Genomic DNA, 15,142 nt, shown 5'->3' with positions numbered 1-15,142 from the left:
CCCCACCCCAGTAGGGGGTGTGCAGGAAGCAGCTGATCAATGCTTCTCTCTCATCGATGTTTCTAACTCTCTATCCCTCTCCCTTCCTCTCTGTAAAAAATCAATAAAAAATATATTTTAAAAAAATGTATTAAAACAAAACAAAACAAAACAAAAAACCCAAAGTAAGTCAGCAGTTTCCTGACTCAGATAAGGCAAGTGACCCTTGTACCTCATCCCATACTGGTTACTCAAAGCTTTTTGAAATATGTTAAGAAATTACTGCCATGACCAGGTAAGCTCAGTTGCCAGAGCGTTGTTCTGATACACCAAGGTTGCATGTTCCATCCGCAGTCAGGGTACACACAAAAAGCAACCAATAAATGCTTAAGTAAGTGGAACAACAAATTGATGTGTACTTCTCTCTCTCTCACTTCTGCTCTTTTTATAAATCAATTACAAAAAATTTTTAAAAAAGAAATTACTCTTTAAGAATGCTATGTACATCAAGGCTAGATTCACAGTGGGTGAAGGATAGCACCAAATTATGATTTCCTACAATAGCCCCCATGCATTGAGCATTTATCATGTGACAAGGGATTTATAGCCATTACTTTTAGCCCCTGAGGGACACAGAAATGGAGTAACTTGCCCAAAGCCACCACTAATAGGTGGTAGAAATGATCCCAGTTCTGTCTGGTTCCAAAGCTCCTGTTACTGACAACCTAGCATTTCTTTATTGCTGCATTTGTTTCACACAGCATGCTTCATGGAAATAGGTAAAGTACTATTATCTCCTTATTACAGTAAAACAAGACTAGAGGAATCAAATGACTTGCCCAGTGCCACGCAACCAGCAATTTATGCAGATGGGCGTCCAACTAAGTAATCAGATTCTAGATTAGGAGCTGGTAAACCCCGGCCCTAGCCTGGGGGCCACATCCAGCCTGTGACCTGTTTCTGCATGGCCCTGAAGCTATGAATGATTTTACATTTTATAGGTTGTAAACAAACAAACAAAACACCTATGTGATCTGCAAAGCCTAAAATATTTACTATCTGGCCCATTACAGAAAAAGTTTGCGTACTTTCTCTCAATCCTACTACTTACTATTGAGCTAGCTGTATTCACAAATGAAGACTGTGAGTTACTCCAAAGTGACTTATTTTTGGTAGAACCAACTCAAGGTACAAATTATTTTTTATCACAACCCAAACTTAAAAATATAGCCTAGGTTTTCCATGTCTTCTTATCTCTTGCTAAAATGCATGGCTATCATTTCCTTATTGGTTTAATACTTAGAGTCATGACTCACACATTCTTCCATCCTGCTTCTTCCCATATTAAAGTTTAAAAGTAGGGTTAACTATTAATGTTCTACTTAAGGCAAAATTATCTTTTAAAAATGTCTAAATATTTTATTTTTCCCCTCAAGGAAAAGGTCAACAACCTCATTGCCACAAAGAGCTTTTATAAGACGTGCAATCTGTTTACTGCACCGAAGCCTCAGTCCCTAGAACCACTCCCCTGTTCATTCTGAAAGCTGAAATGCAGGGCTGGAGAACAAACAGTTCAACCTCATTCAAAACACGAAACAGGTTTTTTCATTTCCCAATGTGACCAGTCCTTTCAACATTCAGAGTCTAAGTAAGAAAGCTTGCTATCATACCAATGACAGACAGCACTTTGTCCAGAGCATTGTACAAAGCCCAGAAGTTTGGAGCCCAATATGCATGGCAGAGGCCCCGTTTGAAAGGGAAGAGTCGGGAAAAGACTTGAGGCAGCTGGTTCTGTTGAAAAGAGATTAAACAGTGATCAATCTTTCCCAAATTCAAAAAGAGAACTATGTCTACGGCACAGTGTGTAGGAAGTTATGAGGTCTGAGTTCCAGTCTTTGTTCCTTCAAGTAAGTAGTATGATCTTGAGCAGGTCACAGAACCTCTTTTGTTTAACCTTCTCATTGGTTCAGTAGGACAAGATACGAGAAAGTACTTTGAACACCAGTCCAACATATTATAAGTATAATAATGGAAGAATTTATGAGCTGCAAAGGAGAAAGACTGCAGTGTGTCCAACTCCACTGAAGAGAAGGTGAGAGCAGGGAAGACTTTACAAAAAATGTAGTGCTCTCCAGTTTTAGCAGGAATTAAAGTTAATTAGTTGAATTCAGGGTGAGGGAAGAAGGGAAAAAAATATTTGTTGAACATCTCTAACATTCTAGGCACTTTAGAATGTTGTCAGTTAATGACTATGAAAGTGCTTCAAGTATTGATTTTTGGGGTTACAAATAAATTTTAGCAAGTAGGCAAGCTAGCAGATACAAAATCTATGAATAATGATGATCGACTATGTGTGACATGTAGTTAAACATACAGATATCTGAAGATGCACAAAAATGACTCAAGGAATACCATCCTTATATTTGGAGCATCATACTAAAGAGGGGTAAGAAAGGACTAGTTTTGCCTATTTTACAATTTATTATTTTTTCTTAACGACAACAGCAACAGCAAAAAACATGTATTATTTTATAAAAAAATAAAAGGCTTACCAAGGCTAGAAAAGGACCCAATGAAAGGGCAGAAACTAGAAAAACGATCAGTCCCAGGGAAATAAGGCGGACGAAGTTGAAACTGTTCCATCGAACAGACCCATCTACAGAAAAGGAACATTCTCATTAACCAGGAGCATGGGAAATCATAACTTATATCATGTTGTAAACCTGGAGGGATCCCGACAGTACACCAATTTCATGATGTGGCAAGAGCAGAGAAAAGTCAGAATGGGTAAAGAGGTTATAGGATCAATGTGCTTCATAAGACCCTCTTACCAAGCAAGCCACCAAGTCAAGACAAATTAAAATATAGGAGGTTTTGCTATTCTCACTAAAACTTGCCTGGTTTATTTGCAGTGAAGCAGTAAGATCGTAGCAGATATATACCATAAGCTGGTGCTACGTAGAGGTAAATGTGCTTGAAATGTAGGAGAACAGCAAAGAGAAGTGCTCCTTCCATATGCCTTTTCTAGGAGATTTAAAAGGGAATATCACTTTAAAATTCAGAGTAAATTAAATGCAGTAATGTAGTATCCTGGATTGGATCCTAAAACAGAAGAAGGACATTAGTGGAAAAACTGGTGAAATCTGAATGTACTAAAATTGGTTTCTTAGTTTTAATAACCATACCATAGTTACATAAGATGGTAACGTTAGGGGAAATGGGCAGGGGTATGGGAACTCTCTTTGTAACTTTTCTATAAATATAAAATTATTTAAATAAATAAAATGTATTACACAATAAAGAACACCAGAGATGGTTGCACAATAATGTGAATATACTAAACATTACTGAACTGTCTTAAAATTAATTAAGTTGATAAACTTTATGTTGTGCTTTTTTACCACAATTTTTAAAAATACAAATATTTTAAAGATATTAAAATCAAATCCTTTTTGTTCTTGTGAACTAACATAATGTTGAAAATTAAGAGTACATGACTTTTATAATTTCCCCATCTCAGACAACTAGGCGTCACATACAAGATCATAAGGCAGTGTGAGGAAAATAAAGTGTGTAAAATAAAAAAATATATATTTTAAAACATCTATTTTGAAATACTTAACAAATGAAATATGATGTCTTAGATGTGTTTCAAATTAATCCTTTGTGTGTATACATTACTATGCTATTTTCTCTACTTTTGTATAAGATTTAAATTAAAATAAATTTTAAAAAATTCAGGCAAAATTCTACATGCAATATAAGGTGAACACAGGCAAGTAATTCCAGTATATGAATCTAGTGGCTTCATATATTCCTTATTTCAACAAATATTTATTACGTTCTAAGCTTGATGCTGAAGTTCAGGATACATCATCTTGTCAACACACTACACATTTCCCCTAAGGAACTAAAGCCCAGAGAATTAAATTACCCCCCCTCTCCCACCCTTACAAAGTTTTACAATAGCTGTAGTTGATTTCTAGAGAGGACCTAGGGATGAGAGTATGAATGAATAAACATAATGCTATGCTACCAAAAAATTATTTAACTCAAACTATAGATCAGGTAATTTAATATAGTACTATCAGGCTGAAGGCATCAAGGATAATACTTGATCCTAACTAACAAACTACCTAAAAGAACTAACAGTATTCTGATTAAAAAACAAACAAACAAACCGAGTTGACTATAACTAAAGAAGTGTGAACTCTACCTACCTCACAGGAATTTTGGAAGGATCAAATGAGATAATATCCTGGGGTTCAGCAAAGGAAACTGTCAAAGGGACCATGAAAGGCCAGGTTCCTTCTCTCACTGTCTCGTCAGGTGTGGTCTAGAATAGATGAGTTGGGAATGATAAGGAAAAAGAATAAGATGCTTCCAGATCTCTTTTCACCAATTTTATAATTTATTTAAGATTCAGAGGTCTTGCTGGTTCTATAGCTAAACTTTAGTTTATTTGTTCAACAGCTATTCAACAATCATTCACTGAACACCAATTATGTTCTAAGTACTTTGTGGCTTTTTATGGTTTTAAAAAAAACAACACTTATCCAGATATTTATAGTTGACAAATAACTTTAAAAAAGATTATCAAATGTGATCTTTCCAAAATCCATGTGAGGTAGTTAACCCCATTTTACAAATAAAACTGTAACAAAGGGTAAATTTCATTTTATGAATGAGAAAACTTAGGCTGAGAGGGTTAAATGACTTGTATTGGGTTAATGGTCTCCAAACCTAACAGTTTATATAAATTCCCTGGAGAGTCCTAAACCACAATCCCAGAGATTCTGATTCAGTGTACAGAGGGATGGCCCAAAAATATGAACTTATGATTTCTCCCTCTATAAAAAAGAGACTAATAATTATAACAACCTCACAGAAGCATGAAGGCCTATCTGTTGCCAAGTTGCAAGGTTTGTTCAATAAGGTATTACATATAATGCACCTAATCTGAAGTAGCTGAGGCATTTGGTAATCCCTGTGTGAATCACACAGCATATTAGGGTTAGTCAGGATTTCAACTCAGGTTTTCTGATTCCAAATCCCATACCCTCCGTTACACTACACCACATGCTTCTGATGGTAAAGCCCCATCATAATAGTTATTACATTATAAAAACTGATGAAGATTTCATTCCTAGGTACATGATCCCAACCACATGTAGAAACTCAATTCACTTCAGGACTGTCATACTCTAACAAGTTTTTAAGAATACAGTTTTCTCATCTGTAACATGAAGAAAATTGATTGTCAAAAGAGAAGATGAAATTTGAGAAAAATACTCAATAAAAGTTGTTGGTAACTCAAAACAGTTGGTCAAATAAATGGACCCATCACTCACTATACTATTGCCTCTATTAAAAAGCAAACTTAAAGGGGAAAAATCTAATTAGCCTATTTTGTTTACCTGAAATAATCGTGCAATGGAGAGTAGCATTAATCCCATTAAAAAACCATTGTATTGGAAATGGATATCTGAAATTAGGTCAAGGAAAGACAACAAAGGATACCAAATTCATAATGAACCTTGCCAGAAGACTGAGTTTAAAAACTAAAAATGCTTTCTTAATAGATAAATTAAAGACAAAAATATTACTACTGGATTGGACTTCTCATAAATGTGTTTCTATAAACAAGTCAAACCCTGGACAAACTCTTAAATTAAGATTTATATTTAAGAAAAAACAAGAAAACTTCCCCATGTTTTTTCTACCTTAAAGATCTAGCAGCTAAGGGGCAAGATGTTTTTGTTTTTTTTTTAGAATTAGGGACGAGAAAGGAAGGGACCTAACAGCTAGTGAAGGCCAATAGCATGCAGCGCCCACTGTTTATAGTACATATACGGTAGGTCCTCGGGTTACATCGGAGATCCGTTCCTATGGCGCGATGTAACGCGATTTTCGCCGTAAGTTGGAACCCACCTACATAAGCACCCACGTTACTCACATGAAGCACATACACAGAAGTAATGAAGTGAAACAGTAAAAAAAGTTTAAAGATAACAATTCCTCACCTTTACTTGTGGTAAATAAATAATAAAAAACATAAAGCACATACGTACATACGTCGAAATGAAATAACTTTTTTTTATAAATAAAAGGGAGATGGCGAGGTAACCATGAAACGACGTACGTCGAGTCCGACGTAACCTGAGGATTGTCTGTACAATCTTATTTATTAAGCCTCAAAAACATAAAGCACATACGTACATACGTCGAAATGACGGAACTTACAATGAACCTGTAAGGTAGTCTGAGCTCAGAGACATTAATCTACTCATGGTCTAAAGCTACTATGATGACATAACTAGGATTTGAGTTCAGATCAAATTTGAACCAAAGTCTGGGTGTTTTCCTCCACACCAGGCTACTTCTATGAAAACTATAAAAATTAGGCTTCTGTTATTAGGATTTCAGAACTTTGCTCATTAATATGTGGTAAGCCAAGCTGGCAGAAAGCATGAAGGCCTGTCTGTTCCCATATGTAACACTATGATATGCTCTTTCCTATAAAAGGCATTAGACTAATGTATTACAAAACTGTTTAATAACTATGTATTAGATTAATCTAAAGACAGTTAACAAATCCTAGTATATTGCTTTACTTTTGGTTTAATTGGTTCTCACATATCACCACTAAATTTTCAGGGACAAAGTGCTGTTAACAACCAGAGCTTGGTAAAGTTGGGCACAGACTAAAGTTTTGGGAACCCACTAACCCACCTCACACCCATTTTCCAAAAGCAGCTTATGTTTCAGAATCACCATTATAAAAAGAATTAATCTTATAATTAATATATAACAGAATAAATAAAGGAATAGTACATAAAATGTCAAGGATACGGTCCACAATTAACAACCCAAAGTTCCACAGCAGTAATACTGACAGAATAAACTTTGGCTTCTCTGTAAGTTCTTTACCTGCTTTTTTCCCATCAATGCATTTACAGCACCTACATTGAAACACCAGAAAAGAATCATAAGCAACTTTGATCTTCATTAGAACATCACAATACTTCTACAGAGTACACTGTGATACATTCTGGTACATTTCATTAGCCATTGCTAATAAAACTGTCCATGCCATTTTTGACTGCTTTAAAAGGTGATAGTGGAAACAAATCCCTCAGGGGTGGTTTCCTGTCTCTTTCTCAGCTATGTTGATTTGGAACAAAGTCTTTATATTTAACTAGAGGCCTGGTGCACGAATTCGTGCACGGGTGGGGTCCGGCTGGCCAGATCCGGTGGCTGGGGTGAGGGTAGGCAAAAGGTTAATGGGCCAGCCTCGCCCCCTGGTTGAACTCCCAGTCAGTCAAACTCCCACCCAAGGGGACAATTTGCATATTAGCCTTTTATTATATAGGATAATAATAATAATAATGAAATCATAAAAGAAAAACCAGTCAAACCCCCCCCCAAAAGTAACAAATTTGAAAATTGAGAGAACACACACTAGAACACACACTTTTTCAGTCCTTTAGAGTAAAAAATGCAGACCAGGCCCTGGCTGGTGCATTTCCATTGGTTAGAGTGTCATCCTGTGCACCGAAAGGTTGCCGGTTCAATTCCTGGTCAGGGCACATACTTATGTTGTGGGTTTGATCCCTGGTTAAGGCACATATGAAAGCAACCAATCAATGTTTCTCTCATACATCTCTCTGTCTCTCTCTCTATCTCTTCCCCTTTCTAAAATCAGTACAAAACATCATCAGGCAAGGACTAAAATGCAGACTATGACGACGTAGCACTCTAAATTATATATCATCATACCAGCCAGATGAAGAATAGAGCTTCAAGAGTTTGGGAGGGGGTGGCATAGGGAAACAAAAAAAAGAGCCAGAAACTTGCAGCTCCTGATTGTCCAACTAACTTTAAAATCCGTATGTAAAAATGTATGTCATTCAAAGGTAGGGATATACATATTAAGTGATAATATCAGCTGATCCCATTTTTATTTTCTAATAATTATATTTGAACACAGAAAAGAGGCTGAAATAATAAACACCAAATTGTTGATAATGATAGCTGTAAGTGGAAGAGTACAGGTCATTTTTACATTGTGTGTGTTTATGTGCTTTTCTGCTTTCCAAAATTTTGACGAGGATGTATTATTCTATTAAAAAGTTAAAAAAATGTTTTATTGCTTTCAGAGAGGAAGGGAGAGGGAGAGATATAGAAACATCAACGATAAGAGAGAATCATTGATTGGCTGCCTCCTGCATGCCCCGATCCAGCCCGAAACCCAGGCATGTGCCCCGACTGGGAATCGAACCGTGACCTGCTGGTTCATTGGTCGACGCTCAACTGCTGAGTCATACCGGCCAGGCTCTATTAAATTTTTTTTTAAAAATGTGGTTCATTTGAATATTGGCATACTCTAAAAACAAGAAATCTAAAACAAAAAAGTATAGACATAACAAAGATGCAATTAAAGAGTAGCAACAGATGCCTGCTTCTCCTCCAAGGAGCCTCAGTTTCCTCATATAAAGAGATAGTAACCTTACAGGTAACTCAGAAAGTTAAGTGACTAATCTACACATAGTGCCTGGTTCTGGGAACTGGCACATAGATTTCAACAATTTTTATCTTACTTAACTGCTCTCTCTGCATTGTAGATGGACTTGAACTTGACTCACTCTCTCTTTCTGCCTGCACATATTTTTCCTGGGAGCTTGAATTCAAACATTTTGAGTTAAAGGCAGTGAATTACTAATCACCTTCCCTTTCAACACTTGCCAGGCCATAAACATTGAAAATTAGGGTGTCACACAGGAGTTACTCCATGAGAATAAGCAGAGGTTAAAGCATTCCCAAGGGACTCTTTCTTGAATGGGGTGAGTGAGGGTTCAGTCTAGAAGGCTGAAATGAACTAGTTATGACAAGGGTCAATGAATGGATACCAGTTACTGATCTGTCAGTCATACCAGCAGGCCTAAGTATTATGACAGAATAGAAACCAACATTAACCAGAAACTTACTACTTGGATGTCATTGTGCAAAATGTTCTAAATATGTGTATTTAACTACTTAAAATTAATTTATAGGTAAAAGATAGAAAACATAAAAAAAATATAACATGGAGGAAAGAATTCAAATAACTAAAAGCATTCCATGATTTCTTGAGTTTACTAGGATGAAAATTCCATTGGTGGTTAGCATAATGCATATGTGTGCATGAGTGTATGTGTGCTGTATGTATGTGTGTAAAGAACAGGAAAGGTGCCTGGCCGGTGTGGCTCAGTGGTGAGTGTCAACCTACGAACCAGGAGGTAACGGTTCGATTCCCAGTCAGGGCACATGCCAGGGTTGTGGGCTCAATCCCCAGTATGGGGCATGCAGGAGGCACCTGACCAACGATTCTCTTTCATCGTTGATATTTCTATCTTTCTCTCCCTCTCCCTTCCTCTCTGAAATTAAAAAAAAAAATAGGGCAGGTCACAGAAGCCGGTGGGGGTTGGGGGTTGGGAATGTTACAAGGAAGGAAAGAAAAGCATATGGAGCCATTTGGACAGGAGAAATGGTCTTGGAACTCTACTTGGGACTACATTTCACAACACACACAATAACTGGTTCTACCTCTGCCTTGTAACCTGACCTTCTCTCCCCTTTTCTTCCACAAGATTCAGGGACACTGCTTACTGTAATGATTTACTGTGCAGTTTAAAGCACAACAACACAGTTTTGGACTGTTCTAAAATTTGCTATTATATGACATTGTTTCCCCCAAATCAGTTATAAGTTAATATTATAATTATTTCTTCAATATTTTCCACACAAAATGATATTCTCAGACTTACTCATGCACAGCATACACAAAGAGTATATCTGTAAAGATGACAGAAAATCTCTGGAAAAGTAAGGTCTTTGAGCTGGCATAATTCAGATTATGGATATTCAGCATCTCTTGATCAAAATATTTGGCAACATGTGACAGGGCATACTCAAACCATGCAAAAAAAGGCGGGTAATCTAAGGTCCACTCTGAAGTTTCCTGTAGTAAAAATTGAAGATAGAACATATCCTAAGTAACTGAATAAACAAAGAGGATACAAAGATTCTCTGGTTTTTAAAAAAGCACATGAAATGCAACTGCATTTAAAATATGCCACAACTAGAACAATTTCTATGTTAACACTGAGCAGAACATCAAAACCTGTATCATAAGTTTGATCTTCAATTTCCTTAGAATCAACTATAGTGCAAAGGAAATTAATCTAAAACCGTGGAATAATAAACTTGATTATGACATAGTTCTATTCATCTATACAAAAAAGAGTGCTATGGCATAACCAATGACTCACTAGCTTGGGTTCAATTTCTGTCTCAGAGATGCAATTTTCCTATTTGTAAAGTGAGTATCATACAATTTAGTAATTCATACCAGATATAAAAATACAGACATGGTTTTTATAATTAACAATAGAAGAGAATGGTTTATTACCAGATGTTACACATCATATTTGATTATTTCTTTCCTCACAAATTGCAAAATATTAGGGAAAGACAGGATTGTAGAAATAATTCATTCCAAATCCTCACTTGCCAGATGAGAAACTAAGGCTCAAAGAAATGAAATATACTTTCTATGCTGTGGCAGAGCCAGGCATAGAGCCCAATTTTTGAAACCAATCCAATGTGCTTTCAAAAAGGGTGTGGCAAGTATTATAATTACCAATTTATGGTTTGGTAAATGCCTTTTGAAGTAAAGGGATTCCCTAATAGTGCCAGAGGGCAGAAGAACTGAGGAAAGAACATACTTTTTATAAAGATTTATTTGACCTATGACCACATGGAAAACTGTTTTAATATCAATAATACTTTATGATTTCACATATCATGAAAAAAACACACACACACAAACCAAAAAAGGTGAAAATCGAAACTTACCTCATAATACCACTGTGATACTGGCAAACTGTGAGTGATAGCTAGCCAGTTTCGGTGTACTTCAAAATCTGTGGAATGACTATTCAAAGCAATCAGATGAATAAAATGAAATTTTGTCAATTATCAATATCACATTTCTAACATTATGCTTTTACATGGATCAACACCCCCACACAGTCACAACTCACTATCCTTTAAAGACAAAAAGAGGTATTACAATAATCCTGAAACACCCCACTTATCTGGAGGCCAGACCTTGAAAAAGATGGGGAAACTACAATTAAGTGAAAAGGTTCTCAGAGTTATCTAAAGAGCTGACCAAAAGCCCATACATTTTCTTAAGGAAGGCCCTCAGCTTGTTGTTCAGAGGTGACTTATTCTTATTAAAAAATAACTCTAACAAGATTCATTATCTGGAAAAGGCCGCACATACAAGTTGGATAGATTTTCAACGATGAGCAGTTCATCAGACAGGGAAGATGGGGAAGGCTCCTGCTTTGCCTTTCCCAGATCTCCAGCATCTCCCTGTTTACTGTTTGCCCCCTTACTATGTATAAATATAGTCAAGCATCTCCCTGTAGGGGAAGAAAAATTTCCCCTTATAACCTAGGTTCTGTGGCTGGTCTAAGAATGAAATTGACATAAGACAGATTAGCAGGACAAAAAGAAAAGCCAATTTTAATCATTGAGGTATGTACAGGAGCCTCAAAAGATATGGCACTCAAAGGCACCATGTGGTTGAAGTTTATATACCATCCTGAGCTAGGTAAAAGGATAGGAGTCTGGGTTTTCAAAGGGGAAAAAGCAATTTATAGGAAGGTGAGAAATGTATGGTAAACAAAGGTTGCCCAGCCAGGCAGATATGTCTTTTTGGTGAAAATGTGATTTCAGGTAATAGCTCTCTTTCTAGTACAGGCTCCCTTTTCTCTTACAAAAGGGTAACTTCTACTCTGTTTTCAGAGCTTCTCTTGTGTCTGCAGTTTCTCAAAATAATCAGTCCAAAGTAATTCTTATGCCAAAGAGGCATATTTTGGAGTGGCATGTTCTGCTACCTTTCTACCCTCTTTAGTAAAAAAAAAATTTTTTGGTCCAGTGCTGTACCTCCTTTCCATATCTAGAACAGCACTTAATACATGGATGGGCTCAATACATTCTTGTTGAATTAACCACTCACCAAAGTCAACAGTGAGTTCCGCAGCAAAACCTGCTTTACATTTTCCAATGTTTTACACAAGCTTTCCACAGTGACAATCCTTTCCTGAGTTTCCCAGACAACTCCTTCTCAGTCTCTTTCAGTACTTTCCATCCCAATATTCACCAAACTGATGAATAGTATTGATGGTCTCCTAGGTTCAGTTTTTGGTCCTCTTTTTATGCAACTTACTAGACAATCTTATTCACACTTACAGCTTCCATTATCAACTGTATAATGATGACTCCCAGATCACAATGTACAACCTTGGTCTCTTTCCTAAATTACAGAGACACACATCTCCAACTTCCTGCTGACAAACTTCCTGCTGACAATGTCACCAGAATCTCTTACGGATTCTTCAAAATCACAATTCAAAACTGATCTGATGACCAAGCAATTCCATTTATATATACTCAATAGAAATGCCTACATATGTACTGTTGTGTCTTCAGGCCTCCAATTATGTCAGTTTTCAGAGCCCATCCTGATACTCAATCTAAAGTAAGTCCCTCTTGTTAGTCCCCTTATAGGATCCTATTCTTTTCCTTCACAACACTTAACACAAGTATAATTATGCAATTACATACTTGCAATCGTTTGTTTCTGGGACTGTTTTCCTTACTAAACCCTTTATAGGGTTAGGGGCCATATCCTTTGTCTTTGCCTCCAGTGCCTCGCCATATTAACTAGTACATAATAAAGCAGTTAGTATACAGTTTGCTGAATAGATTTGCATTTATCCTATAGCTTCCACCTCATTTTCCAGAGGTTCCCATTTTGAGAAGCAGAGTATCAACTACAATTATATATGTTCTTAATCCTGGACCAGTACTACGAACAGTATTCAAGGTAACAATCCTAAAGACACATTTCTAGGCTGAAGTAACAAAAGTAAGAAACATCACCTTATATGCACAAACCTAGAGTTTTAAAAACATCTCTTTTCACTCTGATTTGGCCATATCCTTTGTCTTTGCCTCCAGTGCCTCGCCATAGTAACTAGTACATAATAAAGCAGTTAGTATACAATTTGCTGAATAGATTTACATTTATCCTATAGCTTCCACCTCACTTCCCAGAGGTTCCCATTTTGAGAAGCAGTATCAACTATACAATTATATATGTTCTTAATCCTGGACCAGTACTACGAACAGTATTCAAGGTAACAATCCTAAAGACACATTTCTAGGCTGAAGTAACAAAAGTAAGAAACATCACCTTATATGCACAAACCTAGAGTTTTAAAAACATCTCTTTTCACTCTGATTTGAAAGGAATTTCCTACATTTTAGATTTTTCCAATTTGCTTTTAAAATGTAAAGATGTTCATTTGCTTTCAGTTCTGCAGAAAGTCCAAGTGAGCAACCCCTTCTTTCCCCCAAGTCCCTGATAAGTCACTTTGCTGAATCTACATCTACATTTCACTGCTTATATAATTACATATACGCATCACTACAGATATACATTCTACACATACAACTCTTCCCTACTCAAATCAACAAGAAGTCATCAAGAACTTGAACCAAAGGATACCAATAACCAAACCCTAAACAGGGAAGGAAGGGAAAAAAGAAATGAGGGGGAAAGTCAAGGGAGAGGAGTTAGGAGGGATGAAGAGAAGATGGAAGCCAATATTCATAAATATTGAGTACCCACTGTACACACATTACCACTTGGTGGTTGCTTTCTGACTGGTTTCCTCGCTCTCAGTCTTGGTCATGCATCTTTTTTTTTTTAAAAAAATCCTTACCCAAAGATATTTTTCCATTGATTTTTAGAGAGTGGAAAAGAGGGAGGGAGAGGGAGAGGGGGAGGGGGTGTGAGAGAGAGAGAAACATTGATTGGTTGCCTCCTCCATGCACCCTAACTGGGGTGGGATTGAACCTGCAACAGAGGTAGGTACCCTGGTACGTGCCCTGACAGGGAATTGAACATGAGACCTTCTGGTGCAGGGGCCAACCCACTGAGACACACTGGCCAGGACCTTGCATCCATTTTTACACTGCAGTCTAACCCTGTTATCTGACCCTGCCTACCTCACTTACTGCTCTTTTTAAAAATATATATATTTTATTGATTTTTTTATAGAGAGGAAGGGAGAGGGATAGAGAGTTAGAGTCATTGATTCAGCTGCCTCCTGCACACCCCCTACTGGGGATGTGCCCAGAACCAAGGTACCTGCCCTTGACCGGAATGGAACGGGGGACCCTTCAGTCCGCAGGCCGACGCTCTATCCACTGAGCAAACCGGTCAGGGCCACTTACTGCTCTTGAGCCACAATGGCCACTCTCTGTTCCTAAAATGCCGAGTTCGTTCCTACCACAGGACCTTTGAACTTGCTCTTTCTTGTGTCTGAGTTGCTTTTCACATTGCTGCTTCTTTTTCATTCTTCTGATTTTAACTCAAACATCACTTCCTAAAAGAGTTGTACAGACCTGTCCGGTCGTCACAACCCTAGACCTTTGTGTTTGTCTATCTGAGCCCACCAACTCCGCCAGGCAAGGGCAGGAGCCGCCTTCCTCTCCCGGCACCTCCAGGGCTGAGAGCAGTGCCTAGCGCTGCAGGAGGCTGCTGGACACCCGCTGAGCGAACAGAGGAGGCGCGTGTCCTTATTCTGCACATTCGGGATGAGGAAGGACCCTGAGGCTCAGACAAGGTTCAAGTAAGAGAACGCCTGGCCTGAACCCAGACTTCCAGGGCTAAGATCGAGTTATAAGGTTAAGTAACAATCACTAGGCAGGATGGGGAGCTTAGTGAAGACGAAGCGGCGACTACACCATTCCAAGTTCCCTTTCCTTCTCCCACCTGGAGTCATCCGCACGTCTCTCTCCCGCCCTGACCGACCGCGGGCCTCCTTGCCCAGCCCCTGGCCGCGCGGGCCCCTTACTAGGTGGGGATGAGAAGGCATTTGAGAAGAGTCACCCCGAGCGCCAAAGCCGAAAACCAATTGCCACCACTCGCCGCAAGACCAAGCGCCGCCATTGCTGCCACACCTCGCGCTTTCCACCGACTGGGTCTGCATCCGGGACCCCGCGCATGCGGGGAAGGCCCTGGGAGCCGGCGCTGTGGGCT

The 15,142-nt window shown here is 38.1% G+C and overlaps 1 protein-coding gene across 1 annotated transcript in view; it reads right to left on the bottom strand.

Annotated features, from left to right (window-relative positions):
* The window catches only part of ALG8 (ALG8, alpha-1,3-glucosyltransferase), a 21,680-nt gene extending 6,570 nt beyond the window's left edge, over positions 1-15,110 (bottom strand). Inside the window, exons 1-8 of the mRNA XM_005867019.2 lie at positions 14,958-15,110; positions 10,876-10,954; positions 9,786-9,979; positions 6,832-6,941; positions 5,397-5,464; positions 2,877-3,003; positions 2,532-2,635; positions 1,650-1,770 (exon numbers count right to left, since the gene is read on the bottom strand). Coding sequence (XP_005867081.1) covers positions 1,650-1,770; positions 2,532-2,635; positions 2,877-3,003; positions 5,397-5,464; positions 6,832-6,941; positions 9,786-9,979; positions 10,876-10,954; positions 14,958-15,052 — 898 coding nt within the window. The 5' untranslated portion in view covers positions 15,053-15,110. The remainder of the gene's footprint in view (positions 1-1,649; positions 1,771-2,531; positions 2,636-2,876; positions 3,004-5,396; positions 5,465-6,831; positions 6,942-9,785; positions 9,980-10,875; positions 10,955-14,957) is intronic.
* Positions 15,111-15,142: the final 32 nt, after the last annotated feature.

The sequence above is a fragment of the Myotis brandtii genome, unplaced genomic scaffold (assembly GCF_000412655.1).
Source record: "Myotis brandtii unplaced genomic scaffold, ASM41265v1 scaffold244, whole genome shotgun sequence".
NCBI classification, from domain to species: domain Eukaryota; kingdom Metazoa; phylum Chordata; class Mammalia; order Chiroptera; family Vespertilionidae; genus Myotis; species Myotis brandtii.
This window is presented reverse-complemented; position numbering and strand designations above follow the sequence as displayed.